The 18,110-nt window shown below is 38.6% G+C and overlaps 3 protein-coding genes across 7 annotated transcripts; all 3 read right to left on the bottom strand.

Moving 5' to 3' along the window:
• Window positions 1-2,690, bottom strand: LOC147852219 (G-type lectin S-receptor-like serine/threonine-protein kinase At5g24080). Its single transcript, XM_087334042.1, has one exon. It carries the CDS (start codon window positions 2,688-2,690, stop codon window positions 168-170), a length of 2,523 nt encoding a protein of 840 aa, XP_087190168.1. The 3' UTR covers window positions 1-167.
• A 6,544-nt stretch (window positions 2,691-9,234) lies between these two features.
• Window positions 9,235-14,283, bottom strand: LOC147852218 (pentatricopeptide repeat-containing protein DOT4, chloroplastic-like). Of its 5 annotated transcripts, XR_015531461.1 has the most exons (3): window positions 13,912-14,283; window positions 10,367-13,562; window positions 9,235-10,290 (listed from the first exon to the last, which is right to left on the bottom strand). XR_015531461.1 is itself a non-coding variant. In XM_087334307.1 (2 exons), exon 2 carries the CDS (start codon window positions 12,976-12,978, stop codon window positions 10,966-10,968), a length of 2,013 nt encoding a protein of 670 aa, XP_087190433.1. In that variant the 5' UTR covers window positions 12,979-13,562; window positions 13,912-14,283; the 3' UTR covers window positions 9,236-10,965. The 5 variants fall into 5 exon arrangements, 4 of the variants coding, with proteins under 4 accessions (XP_087190433.1, XP_087190436.1, XP_087190434.1 ...); XM_087334307.1 differs by having other exon boundaries at window positions 9,236-13,562; XM_087334310.1 differs by having other exon boundaries at window positions 9,236-13,568; window positions 14,002-14,283.
• A 1,452-nt stretch (window positions 14,284-15,735) lies between these two features.
• Window positions 15,736-17,680, bottom strand: LOC147852217 (ubiquitin-ribosomal protein eL40 fusion protein). The gene is made up of 5 exons (XM_087334489.1): window positions 17,515-17,680; window positions 16,645-16,731; window positions 16,462-16,564; window positions 16,314-16,380; window positions 15,736-15,900 (listed from the first exon to the last, which is right to left on the bottom strand). The coding sequence occupies exons 1-5, from the start codon at window positions 17,615-17,617 to the stop codon at window positions 15,874-15,876; spliced, it is 387 nt and encodes a 128-aa protein (XP_087190615.1). The 5' UTR covers window positions 17,618-17,680; the 3' UTR covers window positions 15,736-15,873.
• Window positions 17,681-18,110: the final 430 nt, after the last annotated feature.

Genomic DNA, 18,110 nt, shown 5'->3' with positions numbered 1-18,110 from the left:
TCCTGTCAAAGATTATGTTGAATAACAAATATATGTAGTATATATACATGTATATGTATGTAGATTCATATACCAAAATGTACTATACAGTAGCATATACTGATATATACTAGAGCCCCATTTTTATCCATGAGTTTGCTGGATGTTGAATGTGAATTGCTTGCTAGCTACCTTGCAAAGATGTAGGAATTTATATTTGTAGAAGTGCTATGGTCTTCATTACCTTCTAAGACCAATCTGGAAGATGGGTAAGGAGGGAAACTGACTTCGATATCATTTCCTTCGAGGAGCTGAAGAATCCGTAACATCGATGGCCGTAACTGAGGCTGATACTGAACGCACCACAGCCCAATTTTCAAGAGTCGGATTTTCTCGATACTCTCCTTTAACTTATCTGGTTGTAACAAGTTAACTACTGGGTCCCCTTCTCCAATTGAAATGCTTGGTTCTTTATGTTCCCCTTCTTGGTTTGATGAAATGAACTGGTATGCCCACTCCACAAGTGATTCACCATCATCTCCTCTCTCAGGAAATCCCCTCACAAGCTCTAGTAGCACCATACCATAGCTGTAGACATCTGCTTTCGATGTGATCTCCACAGTTTTCAACCATTCGGGGGCCATGTAGCCCCTTGTCCCTCGTATGCAAGACATAGTTAAGTGACTATTCAATTCTTCGAACTGCCTCGCCAGTCCAAAGTCGGCGACTTTCACCATAAAATCATGGTCTAAGAGCACATTCTGAGGCTTTATGTCACAGTGCAATATCTGTGGCTTGCAGTCATGATGAAGATATGCAATGCCTCGTGCGGTTCCAAGAGCTATAGAATACCGAGCTCCCCATGACGGCGGTGGCTTCGCTTCTTCGGAGAGGAACTTGCTCAAGGATCCATTTTCTAGGTATTCATATACTAAGATACTCTTCTCTTCAGCTCGCTCTCTGATGGAGTAGCCCAATAGTGAGACTAAATTGATGTGATGGATCTTGCCAAGAGTGCCCACTTCTGCCTTGAATTGCTTTTCAGCTTCTGCATGGTCTCCACCACTGCTGCTTTTCAGTACCTTCACAGCAACAGGGAGTCTCTTTTCTATTGCATTTCCCCCTTTGTCGACTATCACTATGATTCTGCCTTTGTATACTCTCCCAAAGCCCCCTTCACCCAACAACTCACTGAAATTCTGAGTTGCCTCTACCAGCTGACGGTATGTAAACTTGATGGGTCCACCATCTCCCATCATCACTCGATACTCAAAACCTCTGCTCTTTCCAAACATCATCGGTCCACATCCATGGCCTTGGTTTCTCTTCAACCACCTACTTATGATGCCAATGGCAATGACCATAACTACCATGGCGATCACCACACCTACCCAGACAACAACCACCCGTTTCTTCACCCTTCCATTACTCGTCGAGACCAATACCTTCATCAATAGAGTACTACCATCTTTGAAGTAGCCATTCATGAAAAGTGATGTGTTTTGGTTACCCATTAGTACACACATTTCGTCACTTGTCCTAAATGATGCCGCAATACAATGACAATCGTCCAAGCATAGTTTTTTGCAACCCTCTATATCAGTGCCATTCCTTTGGGTCAAGTCATTGAAGCTATAATCACTTTGCCTGTTTTCAGCCATGTAGAACCACCCATCACTATCATTACCACCCGATTTATCACATGCACTGGTCAGGTTGAAGCTACTATTACACCCGAGTGAATTAGAGTGGGGATCCAGGGCTTTATAACCGGCTGGACAGGTGCAACCAAGAGACCCATCTATATTTTCCTTGCAAATGCCGAACACGCCACAAGGGCTTCCTGTAAAGCATTTGTTGTCAATAAGTTGCCATGTCTTGTCCCATGTTGACAGCAAGGTATTCCAGACATAGATCCTCAGGTTTCCATCAGGGTCTAATCGAAGAAGAGTTGTAGACATGGATGAATTTACTTTATATATTTTCCCCCTGTCTCCGGTAAGGCCAAAAAAATCTTCAGTCACATTCAATTGCGCAAATGCATAAACAAAATCCACATTATGGGCACTATCAAATGCGTGTAAAGAAATATTTGGGTATTCATCAATCTCAAGATGGAACCTTCCGGAAACATAGCTTGACTGAGATTGCAATAGAACAGTTTGATTAATCAGTAAAGAAGTTAATGGGTAACTAGAATCATCATCTCTTGGGTTCACTATTAGGGTGTCACGTCGGTCAATGAAGCTTTGCCAGAGTATATTTTCCTTTGTCCCATCGAGAAGCTGAAGATTTCCATTGTTTCGAAGCTTTGCGAATGAAGCATTCAAGGTAGGAGCGTTCCAAATTATCTGCAGGTTTCCATTAAAAAGCTCAAGGTTTCCATTTTGTGTGAAGGAGAGAATGGCTCCGTTCTGTGAGAGAACAGGGTTATCGATGGGCGGCCACCAAAGAGGGGTTTTGTTTGTGTCTGCAGTCATCCAAATGCAGAGAAGGTATTGTTGGGGGCCTAAGGATTTGAAGCCAAAGGTGAAGTTTCCATTATCAGAGAGCCAGTATGCAGAGAAAGAAGTAGAAGTACTAGCCCAGAAATGTGCATTTTCCATGCCGGCCTCGTACCATCGTGTTGCCATGACTCCTCTGACATGGGAGCTAGGAAACAGAGGAAGAAGAAGGAAGAAGAAGAAGAAGAAGAGGAATTGGGGAGCCATAGGGGAACAGAGTGTTCTTTTGTTCTTGGAACAAAGTCTTTCAATGTGTTTTTTGAAGAGTACATACAACCAACATACATATAAATTTATAATGTGTTTGAAGAGTAATAAAAATGTTTTTGATTTTATGAAAGAGAGAGAGAGGGGGGGGGGGGGGCATCTTTGAAAATAAGATCCATGTAGACACACACAAAAAAAGCCCCTGAACACCTTTTGATGAATGTATGATTGAACACAATCATCACACTTTTGCATGTCATTCGTGGTTCAGGCGCAGAACTACGGACTGATTCAACCAATCCTTGGTCGGCTGACGAAAACCTAGAGCGATTTAGGGGTTGTCGAACCTACACCCAATTGATCCCTAAACCCAATTGGAAGGCTTAACCGATTTGAGCCAAACCAATCAAGCCTAAACCAGTTTGGCCCAAACTAGCTTTAGCTCTAGATAACAAGGGTTTTATCATGAGTGTCTAATTCTCTCTTTTGTGTGTGTGTGTGTGTGTGTGTGTGTGTGTGATTGAGATAGTCGTGCTCCCCTACATTTGACTTACTTCCCTCCTATTATGGTGTTGTTGCGTGTTGCGTGGATGCATAAGTAATCGACAAAATGCTCACAAACCCACCAAAGTGAATGGTTTGTCCACACAAGCTTGGTTAGGTTTTCTCTCCTCTCTTCATATATTGCTCCCTGTACGCTAAAATGAATTCCAAACGACTTAAGGAAATTAAAGAAATACATGATGAGGTCATTAGTAAGAATGATTTCTTAGACATTTTTAATGGTCTAGTAAAAATCGAGAATGATATAAAAAAATGGGCAAAAGAAGCAAAAACACACATGAAAAAATATGAGAAGAAAAGGATGTACTAAAAGTCAAAATAGAAAAACCCAAACTAGAAAACATCGACCTCAAAACACAAATCCATAACTTCGAGGTATTTACTAATTTAGGGAAGACAGAAAAATATCTTATCTAGAAGATATTAAGGAAGAGATGAAAAAAGTTAAAGAATAAGTTTAAAAAGACATGGAACAAGCTAAAAGAATATGGGTAGATGTAGTAAAACGAAACATTAAAAAATAAAAAATAAAAAAATTGGAAACACTGCCCTCAAAGAAAAGAAAATGTGTCAAGCTTGATGCCTAAATTTACTTGTCACCTGACTCAAGGAAGGTGCATCTCTTTTTTCTTTCTTTTTTTCTAAAAAAATACTCTTTCCATTAGTTATAAAATTTTACAAATGAGATGATTATGTACAAATCCTTGTAGGGACGCGATAGTTCCATCTTATGTGGATGCCCACTGACTTAAGAAAGGGAAAGGACGACCATTGTTGGATGAAGGCTATTTGTTGTCTTTCAACTCCATCGGAGCCGCCCTTAAGGCCATCATATTGGCTCTTCAAAGTGGATACAATTTCACTCCATATCTCTTGCAGTAACCTTGTTGGATGTGCGGTTTGGTTTGAGAAGACTCGCCTACATCATTGTTTCCATAGAATCCAAAGAGTTATTGGGTTGACCAATTCCAACACCTCTTGAGATTTGTCATTAAGAAGAGTGGAGTGGACATTACCGCTAGAGGAGAAAAAGACCTCTTGTGCTTTTATCACCAAAGTCATCCCGTCCTGATGTTCGTATTTGCCAATTGCAGTCTGCCATGATAGCCAACATATATTTCCCCACTTGATTGAGCCTTGCACTGGCATAATTGCAACAAGCGGCCAACCCCCCGCTATATTCTATGGGACGTTAAACATGGAGGGTCGGGCGTGACACCACTAGAAAGAGAGAGCCCTAGTGCTTTAATTTAAAGAATTAGAATCCAGTCTAGTGATCTTTGATAAGAAGAGACCAATTCTCCAAGGACTTTAATTCGAGGGGACCCTATCTACCTGGATGAAGACCTTACCAAGATGCAAATTTAGCATCGCAAGACATGTATGCCATGAGTCATGTAGGCTCGCGAAGAGGGGAATCACGCCTTTTATGGAGATAGACAAGTGATAATAAATGCGTGTGCCATCAATTGATGATATGTGGCCCATTTGACAGAAAATATAAAAAGGATGACCTTGTGGGATTGTAATGTTGCACTTTAGACTTGTAATGTTGCACTTTAGACAACCTTGTTCGATTAGAGAAGATTTTAGAGATATTAGATATACTTTTCCTAGTAAAAACACACAAAAGCCCAAATAGAGGATTTTGACGAGTTGAAGGTTTTTGTTAGGAATCAGTATTTAGAAAAACTTCATGTCAACAAACTACTTAAGGATCTTGAGGTGCCGCAATATTGTTTCAGAGTGAGCTACGTTATAGGTTAGAAATACTACGAACAGACCCAAAAGCTTGTTTTATGTGTATCAAAATCCTCATTACCAAGAACCAAGCAGTATTTATCGCCATTTGTTACTTTTCCCCAAAAGGATCCCATTATAATATGGTCAGAGACACAAGATTAGTTTATCAAGGAGAGTCACAAGATTAGTTGATCAAGGAGGGCCACATGGGCTTTCCCCATATGAACCTTTTATCAGATGACATAATATAATACTCTTCTCAAGGGGAGGCCTTCCTTATAGGGGATTTTAATGAGAGAACTCAATCTTGACAATGCACAATCTTTAAAATGGGTAAAAACCTAGAAATGGTGAGTATCGATCCTTTTGCTATAGGCATCACACGTATATCAAAAGACCAAGGTGCAAATGCCACAAACTTTGGCCATCATCTGCCTGAACTTCAAAGTAGGCACCAAATGATCATATATAATGGTTTAGCAAGGTGATCGTGCTTAGAAGAGCTCACATGTATCCCACATGGAGGAGGTGAAAGCATAGTCTACTATCTAATAGGCCGCCCTGGAGTTATCCACATGATTAACTCCTTTCGAGTGGCCCCATGCCCTATTGGTGTAGACCATAGCTTCCTTTATTTTGAGCTATAAAACGATACCTCCAATGCAACCAGCTCTAGTAAACCAAGCCATCACACCACAATACATTTCACGCATGAGCTCTCTGAGATCTATTCTCGACATGTTTGAGTTCATCTCTCCTCTCTTGATTCTTTCTTTCCTTTAGAGAATCTTACTACACGACTCACATACATCCTTCACTCTGCAGTGATGTATACCTTCCCACACACAAATCATTTCAAGCAAGGTAGAGTAGGGTCTATGCCACAAAATAGATGGTACAATGACGATTGAAGAGACTTTTATACAAAACTTAAAGTATACTATTACCCTAGTTCAAGCCCATAAAGAAATGTGAAAGATGGCACGTCCTAAGAGACATGTGTGGTAAGTATCTCAATATTGGAATCTCTACCATATGTTTATGAGTAGCGATTGTGCCACTGCCCAGAAGAGACTAAGTCAACCAAGACTACAAAAAACTATCCAAAATCCTAACACCTAGCACATATGTGCAAAGAAACTTTACCAAGTCCTAAACCAACCACCCATTCTTACACCTTCCACACCTCGACCCACAATGGGGACATTTTTCCATGTCACTAAAGTCATAAAGAAATTATAACATAGAAATTCTATATGGATCACACAGGATTCCAGGTTGAGCACATGTCATATATGCTCGAGAGTGCCTAGCTCCTTTTCTCACACTACACTTTAATTGTGCCCTTGCAGAGGGTTTTCCACCAAAGTGGACCATGAACATAGTGGCCCCTACACATAACAGAGGGGGTCCCATGGACCTAAATATATATAGGACTATTATGATTGCCCATATGCTTGCCAAACTATATGGTGCAATGATGGAAGTAGAGCTCAACATTATATGGAGACATTAAATCTTCAAGCACTCGAACAAGCCAACCTCAAACGAGCCTTTTCTAGTACTAACCATATCTTCACACTTAGATGCTTAATTGACTAAACCAAGGCTTACAAGAGGAAATTATATTGTTGTTTTATGGTATTTGGCAAAACCTTTGACACAATCCCTAGAGAACAGTTGTTTGATAGGCTTAAAAGCTTGGAGATACTAGACGACATGATTTGGGCCATCTATGCTTTAAGTGAGCAAGTCTTCGGGCGCATATGATGTTTGGGCGTAGGAATCGGTAACAGCTCAGCTCAAGCCTAAACCATTTAGCTAAACCAGTTTTAAACTGTTTAGCGACTTAGCGGCTCGGCTCGGTTTAGGCTTTTTCTTTTACCTAAATGGTTTGACCTCGGCTCGGCTTGAGCCTTGCCAAACCATCTCAAACCGTTTAAGCCGTTTATGTTATTTAAGAATTAGGGTTTAAAAAGTTAGAAAGTTAGAAAGTTAGAAATTAGACAGTTAGAACTTAGAACTTAGAACTTGAAAGTTGACAAAGAGACCGACCGGAAGCCATAGGCAACATACTGTTGAGTGACGAGAGAGGGAGGGACAGAGAGGGATAGAGAGCTTACATAGTGGATTATCAGGGAACCTCCTTGCTATCCAATGTTATATACATTCTTGGAGAAGGATTGGATCACCAAGAGTGATAGGTCGCCATAGCCTCGGGCCTCATGGTTCAGGTGGTGGGAGGCAAGGGATTCATGGATGACAACCGACCAATCATAGTAGTCTAGACTCTACAAAGAGGGAGTCATGGAGGTGGGACTTGGAGTTGAGTTTGACTCATCGGTGGTAAGGCCAAGGGGGTGAGAGTTATGAGGAGGAGAAGAAGAGTAGGAGGAAGAGGTAGTGGTAGTGGTAGTGGTGTTTTTTGGGTATCTTTAGCTTTTTTGTCCCAAACCAACTCCCAAACCGGTTTAGGGATCGGTTCAATTCAGGTTTGAGAAGCCTAAACCGAACTGTTGTTGATTCCTATTTCGGCGGCCTATCCATTTGCTTCACTAAGAAGTAACCTAAAGTAGTTCAACGTGACCTACCACTACAAGTCATCACAACTAACTACAACAAGTAGCTACAAGTGATCATCACAACCATCCCACCACCCCGATGGTGGTTTGGGGGAAAAAACATTAATTTTTTTTAAAAGAATAATAATAATAACTAAATAAATCATTTCAATATGAAAAAAATCTAAAATCACGCACCACCTCATCCACAACTGACACAACTCCATATACATTATTTGTATTATTTGTGTCCCTAAATTAGGGTGCTTTTTTGCCCAGCTACGATGCTTTTATTTTTTGTACTCGTATTTTGATTGTGTGTTTTTTTATCTTAATATCTACATTTATTTATTTATTTTCTCATATTTTATTGACCTATATGATGTATATATGTATTAACATGCGTATTGATATACCAATATATTGTTATAAATCTATATTTTCAACATAAATAAATAAATAAAATATATGGACACGCACTTAGTGACACATTGTTAACATTCTCATATTGGAGAGTGTTTATTTATACAATCAAGTTGGATATAGAAATTTTCTTGACCACAATACATAAAAATTGATGAACCATGACTTACACACATTTATGAATTTTGGCGTAATGAGTATGACGTGTGATTAATTTGCTCAAGATGAGAAAAAGAAATATTCATAGACATGGAGATGACTTTCATAAACATAAGCATTTTCTTTTGCATTTTCTTTTGTGCAATTCGAGGTCCCATAGTTGGACTTAAAGAGCCAAAACCACATAACGGGGCACACTTTGCATTTCATAATGATTGGACCATGCTTTCTAGTCGACAAACATGGCTAAGCCCATGGACCCACCATAGTCATTTGATCTAACCATAAGGAACAAACATTTTATTATGTCTCCTTCATGGTTGTTAAAACACCTTAGTAATACCATAGTGTCCTTATTCTTAAAACATTTCTCACATATCTAAAGGTCATCAAATGATGAGATTTTTTATCAAATAATGTTGCCAAAGCTTGTCCAACACTATTATGTATTTTTCACCATAAGTTCCTAAACATTGCCAATCAACGAACAAACATGGAATGTAACACTACATACATGGAACCAACTAGCACATCTACCATTATTCCTATTCAAGCATATTTTCATCAAATACAACATGTCTTGAATTCCACCTTGATCAAGCTTTCTGAGCTTTGAAAATCTTACATGGCTCTTTGAGTCTCCCGTATTGGATATGCACATGAATCCTTCCTTCAAAGAAGACAAGGAAGGTGAACAATCCTTTTTGTGCAAATTTAAATCAAATGATACATTGTAGCATCCTTCAATGTAATGTCATGAGGCTAAGATGAAGAATTCATATCATGGATACACTCATTAACATTGTTTAACACAACATGAATCTTGATGCCATGAAGGAAGAGGCCACAAAGAAAATCTACAGATATGTGCACGGAGCACGTCATATTTGGCATGGGACATGATATAGCAATATATCAACAACAAATTCTTGTTAGGAAACCCTTGTGGCACACACATATTATACAACATGGAAACATATAAAGATGATTAAACCATGGCAATGAGTATGCTTCGATTAGATCTTGGTGGAAATCCAAGGATTTAAGCATGGAACATGTCATATTTGACATGGAATATGATATGGCAATATATCTACAACCAATGCTTGTTAGGAAGCCCTTGTGGGCGCCTATAGCATTTGAAAAGAAGACATAGATGGGTCTCATAATTTCAGTTGTCTGGATGGTTATCACACCATAGATTCTCCATCTGTTTCTCTCGCATATTACTATAGCTTCAACCTGACCAGTATATGTGCTGGATCAGGTGCTAAATTCTAATAATAGTAATGGGTTGATTTGCATGGCTGAATACAAACAGAGAGACTATTATTACAACCTTACAGCACCCATGGATGATAATAGGTAGGGGTGCAAACAACTATGCTTGGATGATTGTGATTGTATTGATGCATATTATACGGTGGATGGAAAATGCTTTTGCTTCCTTAAGCGTAATCCAACCACATGGCTTCTCTTGAATGGCTTCATTCATGATAGGTTACCCTCAATTTGGATAAAACAGTTTAGTTGTATTGCACACGAATACATCTTAGATAGTATCAAATGGGAATTGCATATATAACATAGAGCAATTCATGAGGTTTGAGTAAGAGGAAGACATCAAATCATGGTACACTCAATAATATTCTTGACACAAACCTGAGCCTTAATGAGGTTGAAAATCATCGAGGGTGTGTTTGTTGTATCATCAATGATCAAATGCTTTTACTTAGGGAAATGAGCATGTGTCCGGACATGTCATCTTGCTTAATAACCAAGCAAGTCGATATGCATTCAGATATGTCGTCTTGCTGAACAGCTACTTGAGGAATCTCACTCAAGCACTTACTGTACAGAAATTACTAACTCCCGTTGGTGGTAACAACAACTCAACCTTCCCAAGCTCCCAATATAAACTCATTAAGAGTTAACTTTACGAATCAAAAAGATGAGTGAAGCATGAGAATTTACCTTGATTGATAAAGGGTACCTTGTAAGTGACCATAACCTTGCCTCCCAAATTAAGATTCACACAGCTTCAAGAAATCAATTTCTTCTGGAGTATGTGTAGAGTATTGATACGTGATATCAACACCTTATGGAATCCCAGATATCTTAGGCTGCTGCCATTGGAAAGCAAGTGAAGTCTGCATGTGGAAAGGCCATGTGAGATTTTTTGGATTGCTGATGGGAGTCAGCTAGGTATATCATGACCTGGCATACCTGGAACGCCTCTGTCTCATCATTGCTGAAAATAGATGATTTCTAGCTCTTTTAGGATTTGTGCTAATTAATCGGAGCACTTAAAACCATTCGTGCACAGAATCTCCTCCTAGAAATCTGCAAATGTTTATCCCACCCTTTTAGAAACAAGAGGGATCAATCCCTCATAGAGAGAGCCACTGTGACATAAAACGCATCTCCAAGATCCAGTGACCGGTAACCAACCCACATTGAATGATCTCTCAAAACAGTAGAAAGATAGTCTTTAAAAGTTCTAGTCCTTGATTTTATGATGTACATGACCTCAATATAAAGTCCCAATCATTGACTTTATGATATATGTGAAATCAATATACGCCGTGGTCATTCACTTCATGATATACATGACATCAATATTCTCCAAGAATCTAGAGATGTTAAAGTTCACCTCTTGGGTATCCTATACTAAGCACGTACTGCAAGAAACTGCTTGCTTGCAGAAAGCTTATTTGGTGCAATTGATCTTGTCCATAATGGCACTATCAAAGGAATTAATACAATTCACAGAGTAATTGAGTTTTTCAAGAAATTCTGCTGATTTTCTTTTCAGCAACCATGCTTTATACGTTTTGGATAACATTATGTATTTCTATAACTCTCTCATCCTTTATTCGACCTGAAGCTTTTAATTTTATCATCTCGATCCTCCTAGCATCCTCCCACATTTCAGCATCTAAATAGATATTGTACATAAGAAAGAAAGCCGCATCATCTTCTTCATCTAATTTCACCGCATTGATAAATGCCTTCTCACCAAGCTTCACATGCCCCCACTTCCTACAAGCACTAAGCACACTTAACCATGTAACATGGTCAGGTTGCAAAGGCATCTTATCTAGCATCTCTACCACTTCTTCCAACTGTCCTGCTCGAGCAAGGGCATCGACCATTGCATTGTGGTGATTGATAGTTGGAGTTTCACCATATTCTCTACTAATAGCCTCAAAATATGTGTACCCCTTATCTACCAGACCAGAATGATTGCACACAGTGAGAATATTTTGCAACGCAATTGCATCTGGACAAATACCTTGCTCTCCCATCTTTTGAAACAAATAAAATACAATCTCACTCATACCTTGAAAGGCATACCCTGCAATAAGTGCTGTCCACGATATCACGTCTTGGACCTTTAAGCTATTGAAAACCTTTTCAGCGTCTGCAAGTGACCCACACTTCACGTATGAATCCATCAAAGCATTACCCACCGTTAATTCATTTTCATTGCCCTGTTTTGCAATTTCTATGTGTACGTGTCTGACACTACCTATGGCTTTATTTCTACAACAACTTTTCAAGATGCAAATAAAGGTAACACTATCTGGGTATAGTCCCTTAGTTTGCATTATTTCAAAAGCTTTCATAGCTTCCTCAACTAGTCCATGGTCAGCATATCCACTCATCAATGCATTCCAGGATACTACATCTTCCACTTCCTGCCTTTGCAAAATACCATGTGCTTCTATAAAGAGCTGACACCTTCCATAAATAGCCACCAACGCACTACTAATTGACACATCGCTTTCAAGCCCTCTCTTGACAATCAGAGAATGCATTTCCTTTCCCAGATTTATGGCCTTTATGTTACCACAAGCTCTTAAACTACATAGAAGAGTAACATTATTTGACAACACACCCTCCTCTTGCATTCTCCCATAACATGTCAAAGCTTCTTCGCTACACCCATGTTCAGCATAGCCTGAAATGAGAGAAGTCCACGTAATAACGTCTTTAACCTCTAAATCCATAAACACCGCTGATGCTTCTAAAAGTGAACCAGACTTGCTATACATATCCACCAAACTATTGGCAACGATAAGATCACCTTCAAATCCATATTTTACAATCTCGTGATGTATTTCTTGACCAATACCTAGAGATTCTGGATTTCCGCAACCTTTCAAACAACACACGAATGTATTTCCATCCAGATGCAAACCATTCGCTTGCATCTGTTTCAAATACTTCAGAGCCACTAAAGTATTTCCATTCTCTGCATACCCAGAGATTAAAGCTGTCCATGTGATAACATCCTTAATTGGTAACTCATTAAAAATTTCTTGCGCTTCCAGAAGAAAACCACATTTTGCATACATATGAACTAAACTACTTCCTATACAGAAATCCATCTCTAAACCCTCTTGGGCTATTTCCATATGGAACTCTTGACCTCTCTCCATAGACTTCAGTTTGGCACAAGCTTTCAACATGGCCACAAAGGTGTGACTGCTCGGACATACATTATCTTGTCGCATCTTCTCAAATAAATAAAGAGAGTGGGAAGATTTACCACATTCTGCATACGCTTGTATAAGGGATGTCCAAGAGTGCTCTTTTCGATGTAACAATCTATTGAAATTTTTTTCTGCTTGAAGCAAGTTTCCATACTCTACAAGCATAGGTACAAGGTAGTTTCCAATCACTCTATGTGTTTCCAAACCACTAGAATATATATACATAATCACATTCTTAGAATGGGCCCAACTACGGATTCTTCTACATTTCTGCAGGATCTCAATAATATTGTCCAGAGAAACCAACTGAACCACACATGGCAGAAAAAGCACCGGCATTATTGATGGGACACGAATCCAACATCCCGCATTTCCATCAAACTTTTCTCACCTTTTCAAAGTTAACTAAGGCTTAATCTCCTGTCCAGCTGCAATTGACCTTCTACAAACAAAGACAAAATGACTCATGTATGTTTTGATCATAGATATTATTCCATGGAAATCACAGATGAATGTGGTTACTGTTCGCAGGTAGCACCCCCAATTTCGGAAACAAGCTCTTGCTAAACACATCCTCGCTCTACATTATCTCTTTTCCCTGATTTTCCCTCTCTACAATTATCTCTTTCCAGCATGTATATGGACTAAGATTTTATTCCTTATTTATTTAAAGGCTGATATCCAACAGTCACTTGACTTACACCACTACTTTGTATAGAGAAACAATTTAGCCTCTTGTATGATAATAGTTCACTTTGTCCCAGCTGTACAAACATAGGCTGCTTGGCTCTGTGCTTCTATTTAGCTGCCACTGTCTAACAGCAATCTTACAGTCCCATCAATGCATACCAGACATGTCTTGTTTCTCTTTTTAATACATCCAGTGGAACTTAAAAGCAAGTTCATAACTTTACTGATGTGTCCTGCAACTTTAAACCCTTAAGAAATAAAAATTAGGTGTTTAAAAAGGAATAGCTCACATATCAGCACATGATTCCATAGCATGGAGATGGAAAGTTTTAATTGGGAATAACAGAAAGAAAATAACTTATTTGCATTGCTTCCAAGATATAATGATGTATCATGCATTCCTAAACCTAAATGAATAACAATTATGGTTTAGACAATAACAGATTGCTTTACTTGCACATTGTTTCCCAAGAGATGGAGATGCACCATTGAATCCTAATCCCTAAATGGACGACCATTAGAGTTTTAGAGAAGAACAAAGACTCACTTGCCCATTCCTCCTCGAGAGATAAAGATGCATACCCGAACTCGCTCAGCATTTTAAAACCACTATCTTGAGCCATGGACCATATGTAGACAAACACGCATAACTATCTAAAGGAATAAGAATACATACTCTGTTTACAATCTGTTTTCTGCTGGCTTCCCAATCTCCCCTGTTTCTACTCCTTTTTATTCTTCTTCTTCTTCCTCCTCCTCCTCCTCCTTTGGTTTCTAGCCTCCATGGGTTATTGGCTACACTATTACATAAAAATAGAAATATCCATTTCTAAACTCAGAGCCATGCTTCCATTTCTTCATGTTCTTTTAATTCTTCTTCTTCTACCACTACCACCTTCTGGCTCTCTGAGAATGGAAACCTTCAACTCCAGGTAATGGCAGAAACTACGGAACTGCGACAAAGGCCATGTTATGTATGAGTAGGATTATGTGACATTACAAGAACAATGTAAGGGATCAATGAAGAACCAATCGTCCATGTAGTTGCATGAATGAACATTCATGCACTAAGATTGGTTTGAATGCAGATAGAGGGTTCTAACATTCAATCAAAAGGCATGTGACTTGTTATTGTTGATTGTAAGGCATAGATAGATTGAGAATGAAGTCCTAGTCATGAACTTGATTTCCCTTTAAATTTATCATGAGCAGATACTTTGGACATAAACCTTGATTAATCGACCTTACATTTCCTTAAATGTCTTGCTCCCAAACTTTTGTTGAATGACAATTACAAAATCTCTTACTATTCAATTGCATAGAAAATATAGAAATGCCCAATGAGTTCATCAATGTAGCAATTAATGAGGAATACATGTCTATATTGAAGCCCAATTACACTAGAGGAAATAATGCATCTTGACTTAGAGTTCATGTGCTCTTAATGATCAAATACAGATACAATTCAATGCCTAAGTATTGAGTGAGTCTTAAAACTCTGTAAAGTTTTTTTGATACAATAGATAATATATTGTTAGTCGCTCCAATTGATGAGCACACTCCTACTTGGTGTTTGTTCAACCCATCACCACTTCAATATTAGTTATAAATCTTCAACTATACAATAGATTTATTTCTACCATTGATTGGTGGATGTTTTTGTTCATACGTTATTGTTCTCTTATATCAGACAGTTTATTGCATGTTAACATGAAATAATAACTATACTTCAAAGTCATGAAATTTAATGTTCTTAGACACTAGATGGGAGATGGTGTCTAAATGAAAAAGGCTACAAATGATTTTCATTATTATCAAGCTACCTAACCTACTTTTCACATTAATAGTGTCAACTGAATAATCCCTCAGTAACCATCCTGCTGAGAGTGGCCATGCCATGATACAGGTTAAAAACTCTTATCAAACTGACATTCACATTGACGCAAATTACAACATCCACAACGGCATTGGCATATGAAACCCTCATGCAATAAACATCACAATTTCACATTACAAGTGGCAAAACCAAGCCTAGCCGTTATCAATGAAATCACTAAACATTTTGTGAGATGGCTAAGAATGGCCATCAATAACAAGAGGTGGTTTAGATGAGATTTGAGACCATCCATGCTTTCAGAAAAGTACAAGAAGCAAAGAGAATAATTACTTTACTATTAAGATGCATGCAAATTAAATTATCAAATTTCACCTATTTAAAAGGTTCTTTTTAGGTGTAGACCTAACAAGTATGAGAAAACTTGTAAATAGCCAGTGTGATCGCTTCAATTGGCATTCACATTCACACCATTTATGAAGTTAACTGAATCCAATAGAAATTCCAACGTCCTTATAATTAATCTTGTGATAGAAACAGAGATAAAACTTCAATGCAATCAGGAGCCATAATTTTGAAACAAAAATCTCTCATAATAAACACGACAAAGTTTCATTACATGTGGCAAAAGCAAGCCTCAAGGTAATCAATGTTCTCGCTAAAATGCTGCAAAATATTCCAAGGTTTGTTTCAACAACTGAAGGTAGAGTCTATTTGATCTTCTTCTTGGGACGAAGCTGGAATACATAAAAGAAACAAATCAGATTAACAAAGAATGACACAAGAGCCTTAACACACAAGAGAAATAATACTGCACACATCCAAATTATAAGGTTTAAACCTCTTCTTATGAGTAAAATATACAAAATCATTGGTGAGATGCCAAATTATCTCACTAATTTGCTAGCTTAAAATAAGGCTAAGCACAGTCTTACTGCATTTTCGGTTCTACCACTTGGAGTTATAGAGCACCTAACTAGACATTATAATGGTAGGGTCTATAAATAAGAGTCATTATGCAACCAGCTTAGTGTGCATCGCCTTAACGAAAACTCAGTGTTAAGTCTTAATCGATAATGTAGACGTGAATTCATCTAGATATACTTCTAACCTAAAGTCATTCTCCACTTCAAAATAATAGGCTGTATACCTGGTTGCTGTGTCCACACTTCTTCTTCCTGCAATTGACAGCACGTGGATGAAGACGAGCATAGCACCTGAAAACATTTATAATAATAAGCACACGTATTTTCGTAAAGAACTTCAAGTGGAAAAGGTATTAATAACATATATCCCACTTGCGGCAAATCATCTTTTCTTGATTGTATTTCCTTGCTAAAGCCATGAGGGAAGGTTCAATAATTCCACCACGAAGGCGAAGAACTAAGTGTAATGTTGACTCTGCATTAAAAGAGAAATGCATAAGTTTCAGTAGTGTGCAATATTACTAGCCAGTTCAAATGTTGATACAAACAGGATACCTTTTTGGATGTTATAATCTGCTAATGTTCTTCCATCCTCAAGCTGCTTGCCAGCAAAAATCAAACGCTGCTGATCCGGGGGAATCCCTGCATTCGTTAAACAGATTACAATATCGAATTTGATTCAGAAAATCGATTTGAAGCGTGATAACAAATCTGCAACACCTCTCACAGGAGAACTTGAAGGCATTAAAAAGGAGAGGCACAATCAATACTGTTGTGCCATAAGTTCTTATTGTATAGATACGTTTCATGCAACCTTTATCTACAAAGTGCAAGTAACAACAGGGATATCCACGAGATAAAAATTGAGCGTATCGGCATCTCATTCAAAAGGATATGAGAACGTGTGTCTATAACCTAAAATACAAACACATCCAGAACGCAAGTGTATACTGATCTCATTTATTAGCAACGAAAACATATAAAGTAGGGCTACATGACAGATCAATTTCTAAAAGAACACCGTATTTACAAAGTGAGCGAAAACAAAAATACCAGCAGAGAGATAGAGGAGCATATAAGAACCATTTAGTGACTTGGTCTTCCTATTTAGACAATGGAATCTAATACACACGAGCTAAGGAACAGAAAAGTTTCCAAACTGAAGAGACACACGCACATATCTAAAAATAAGACGAGACTCCCGAATTAAGCACACATCCTACCATATAGACTTCCAAGCAAAACTGAGCTGAAATGAAAGGACAGCAGGTTCAGGAATAAAACATTTCAATCACACATGCCTTAGTGATGGATATAACTACAATAGAAAACAGAGAGAGAGGGACGTAGACTCCGTAGATATGATCATGATCAAGAATTGCGGGAGAAAGAAAACAACGAAGGAATCGAGGGAGGCATACGCACCTTCTTTGTCTTGGATCTTGGTCTTGACATTGTCGATGGTGTCACTGCTCTCGACTTCGAGAGTGATGGTCTTCCCGGTGAGGGTTTTCACGAAGATCTGCATGTCTGCAGACAACAGGAACCGATCTGCGATGAACAGAAGGACTGCAGGAAGATGAGAGATGGAGGAAGAAGAGGCATAAGAGAAAGGCCGAAAATCACAGAAGGAAACCCAAAAGGAGCCCCAAACCCTAAATCGGTTTCACACTTGGACGCCCAAAGATTTCTCTTGTCTTATCACTTAAATGTTTCTCGATAGCTCAATAGAAATAAACATTCAAATTTCAGAGATTTTATCGCCCCCAGAGGCCATATCTTAAATAAACATTCGGAGATTTTATCGCCTCCGGACGCCATATCTGACCTGTGAGACCAAACAGAATTATAAACGTTCTCACGGAATGCGTGTGACAATGCGAGTTGCGGCTCTCGATTGTTCCGACAACACTCTTTACTAATTGAATGTCGGGATCGAGAGTGCACATTGTGACTGTGTGAGAGAGAAACCGGTGCAAAGGATTGTATTTTTGGTCAAAGACACATGCTTCATGTCTTTG

The sequence above is a fragment of the Azolla caroliniana genome, unplaced genomic scaffold, assembly GCF_043228905.1.
Source record: "Azolla caroliniana isolate FFs.n. ecotype wild unplaced genomic scaffold, voAzoCaro1.0.p SCAF_18, whole genome shotgun sequence".
Taxonomy (NCBI): domain Eukaryota; kingdom Viridiplantae; phylum Streptophyta; class Polypodiopsida; order Salviniales; family Salviniaceae; genus Azolla; species Azolla caroliniana.
The sequence above is the reverse complement of the archived record's forward strand: the minus strand, read 5'-3'. Positions and strand labels throughout refer to the sequence as shown.

Coding starts and splice junctions, on each gene's coding strand:
- LOC147852217 (XM_087334489.1), bottom strand. CDS start 17,617: ATGCAGATCTTCGTGAAAACCCTCACCGGGAAGACCATCACTCTCGAA. Junction 16,381..16,461: donor GAAAAGATGATTTGCCGCAA/GTGGGATATATG, acceptor AAATGTTTTCAG/GTGCTATGCTCGTCTTCATC. Junction 15,901..16,313: donor AGTGTGGACACAGCAACCAG/GTATACAGCCTA, acceptor TATGTATTCCAG/CTTCGTCCCAAGAAGAAGAT.
- LOC147852219 (XM_087334042.1), bottom strand. CDS start 2,690: ATGGCTCCCCAATTCCTCTTCTTCTTCTTCTTCTTCCTTCTTCTTCCT.
- LOC147852218 (XM_087334307.1), bottom strand. CDS start 12,978: ATGCCGGTGCTTTTTCTGCCATGTGTGGTTCAGTTGGTTTCTCTGGAC.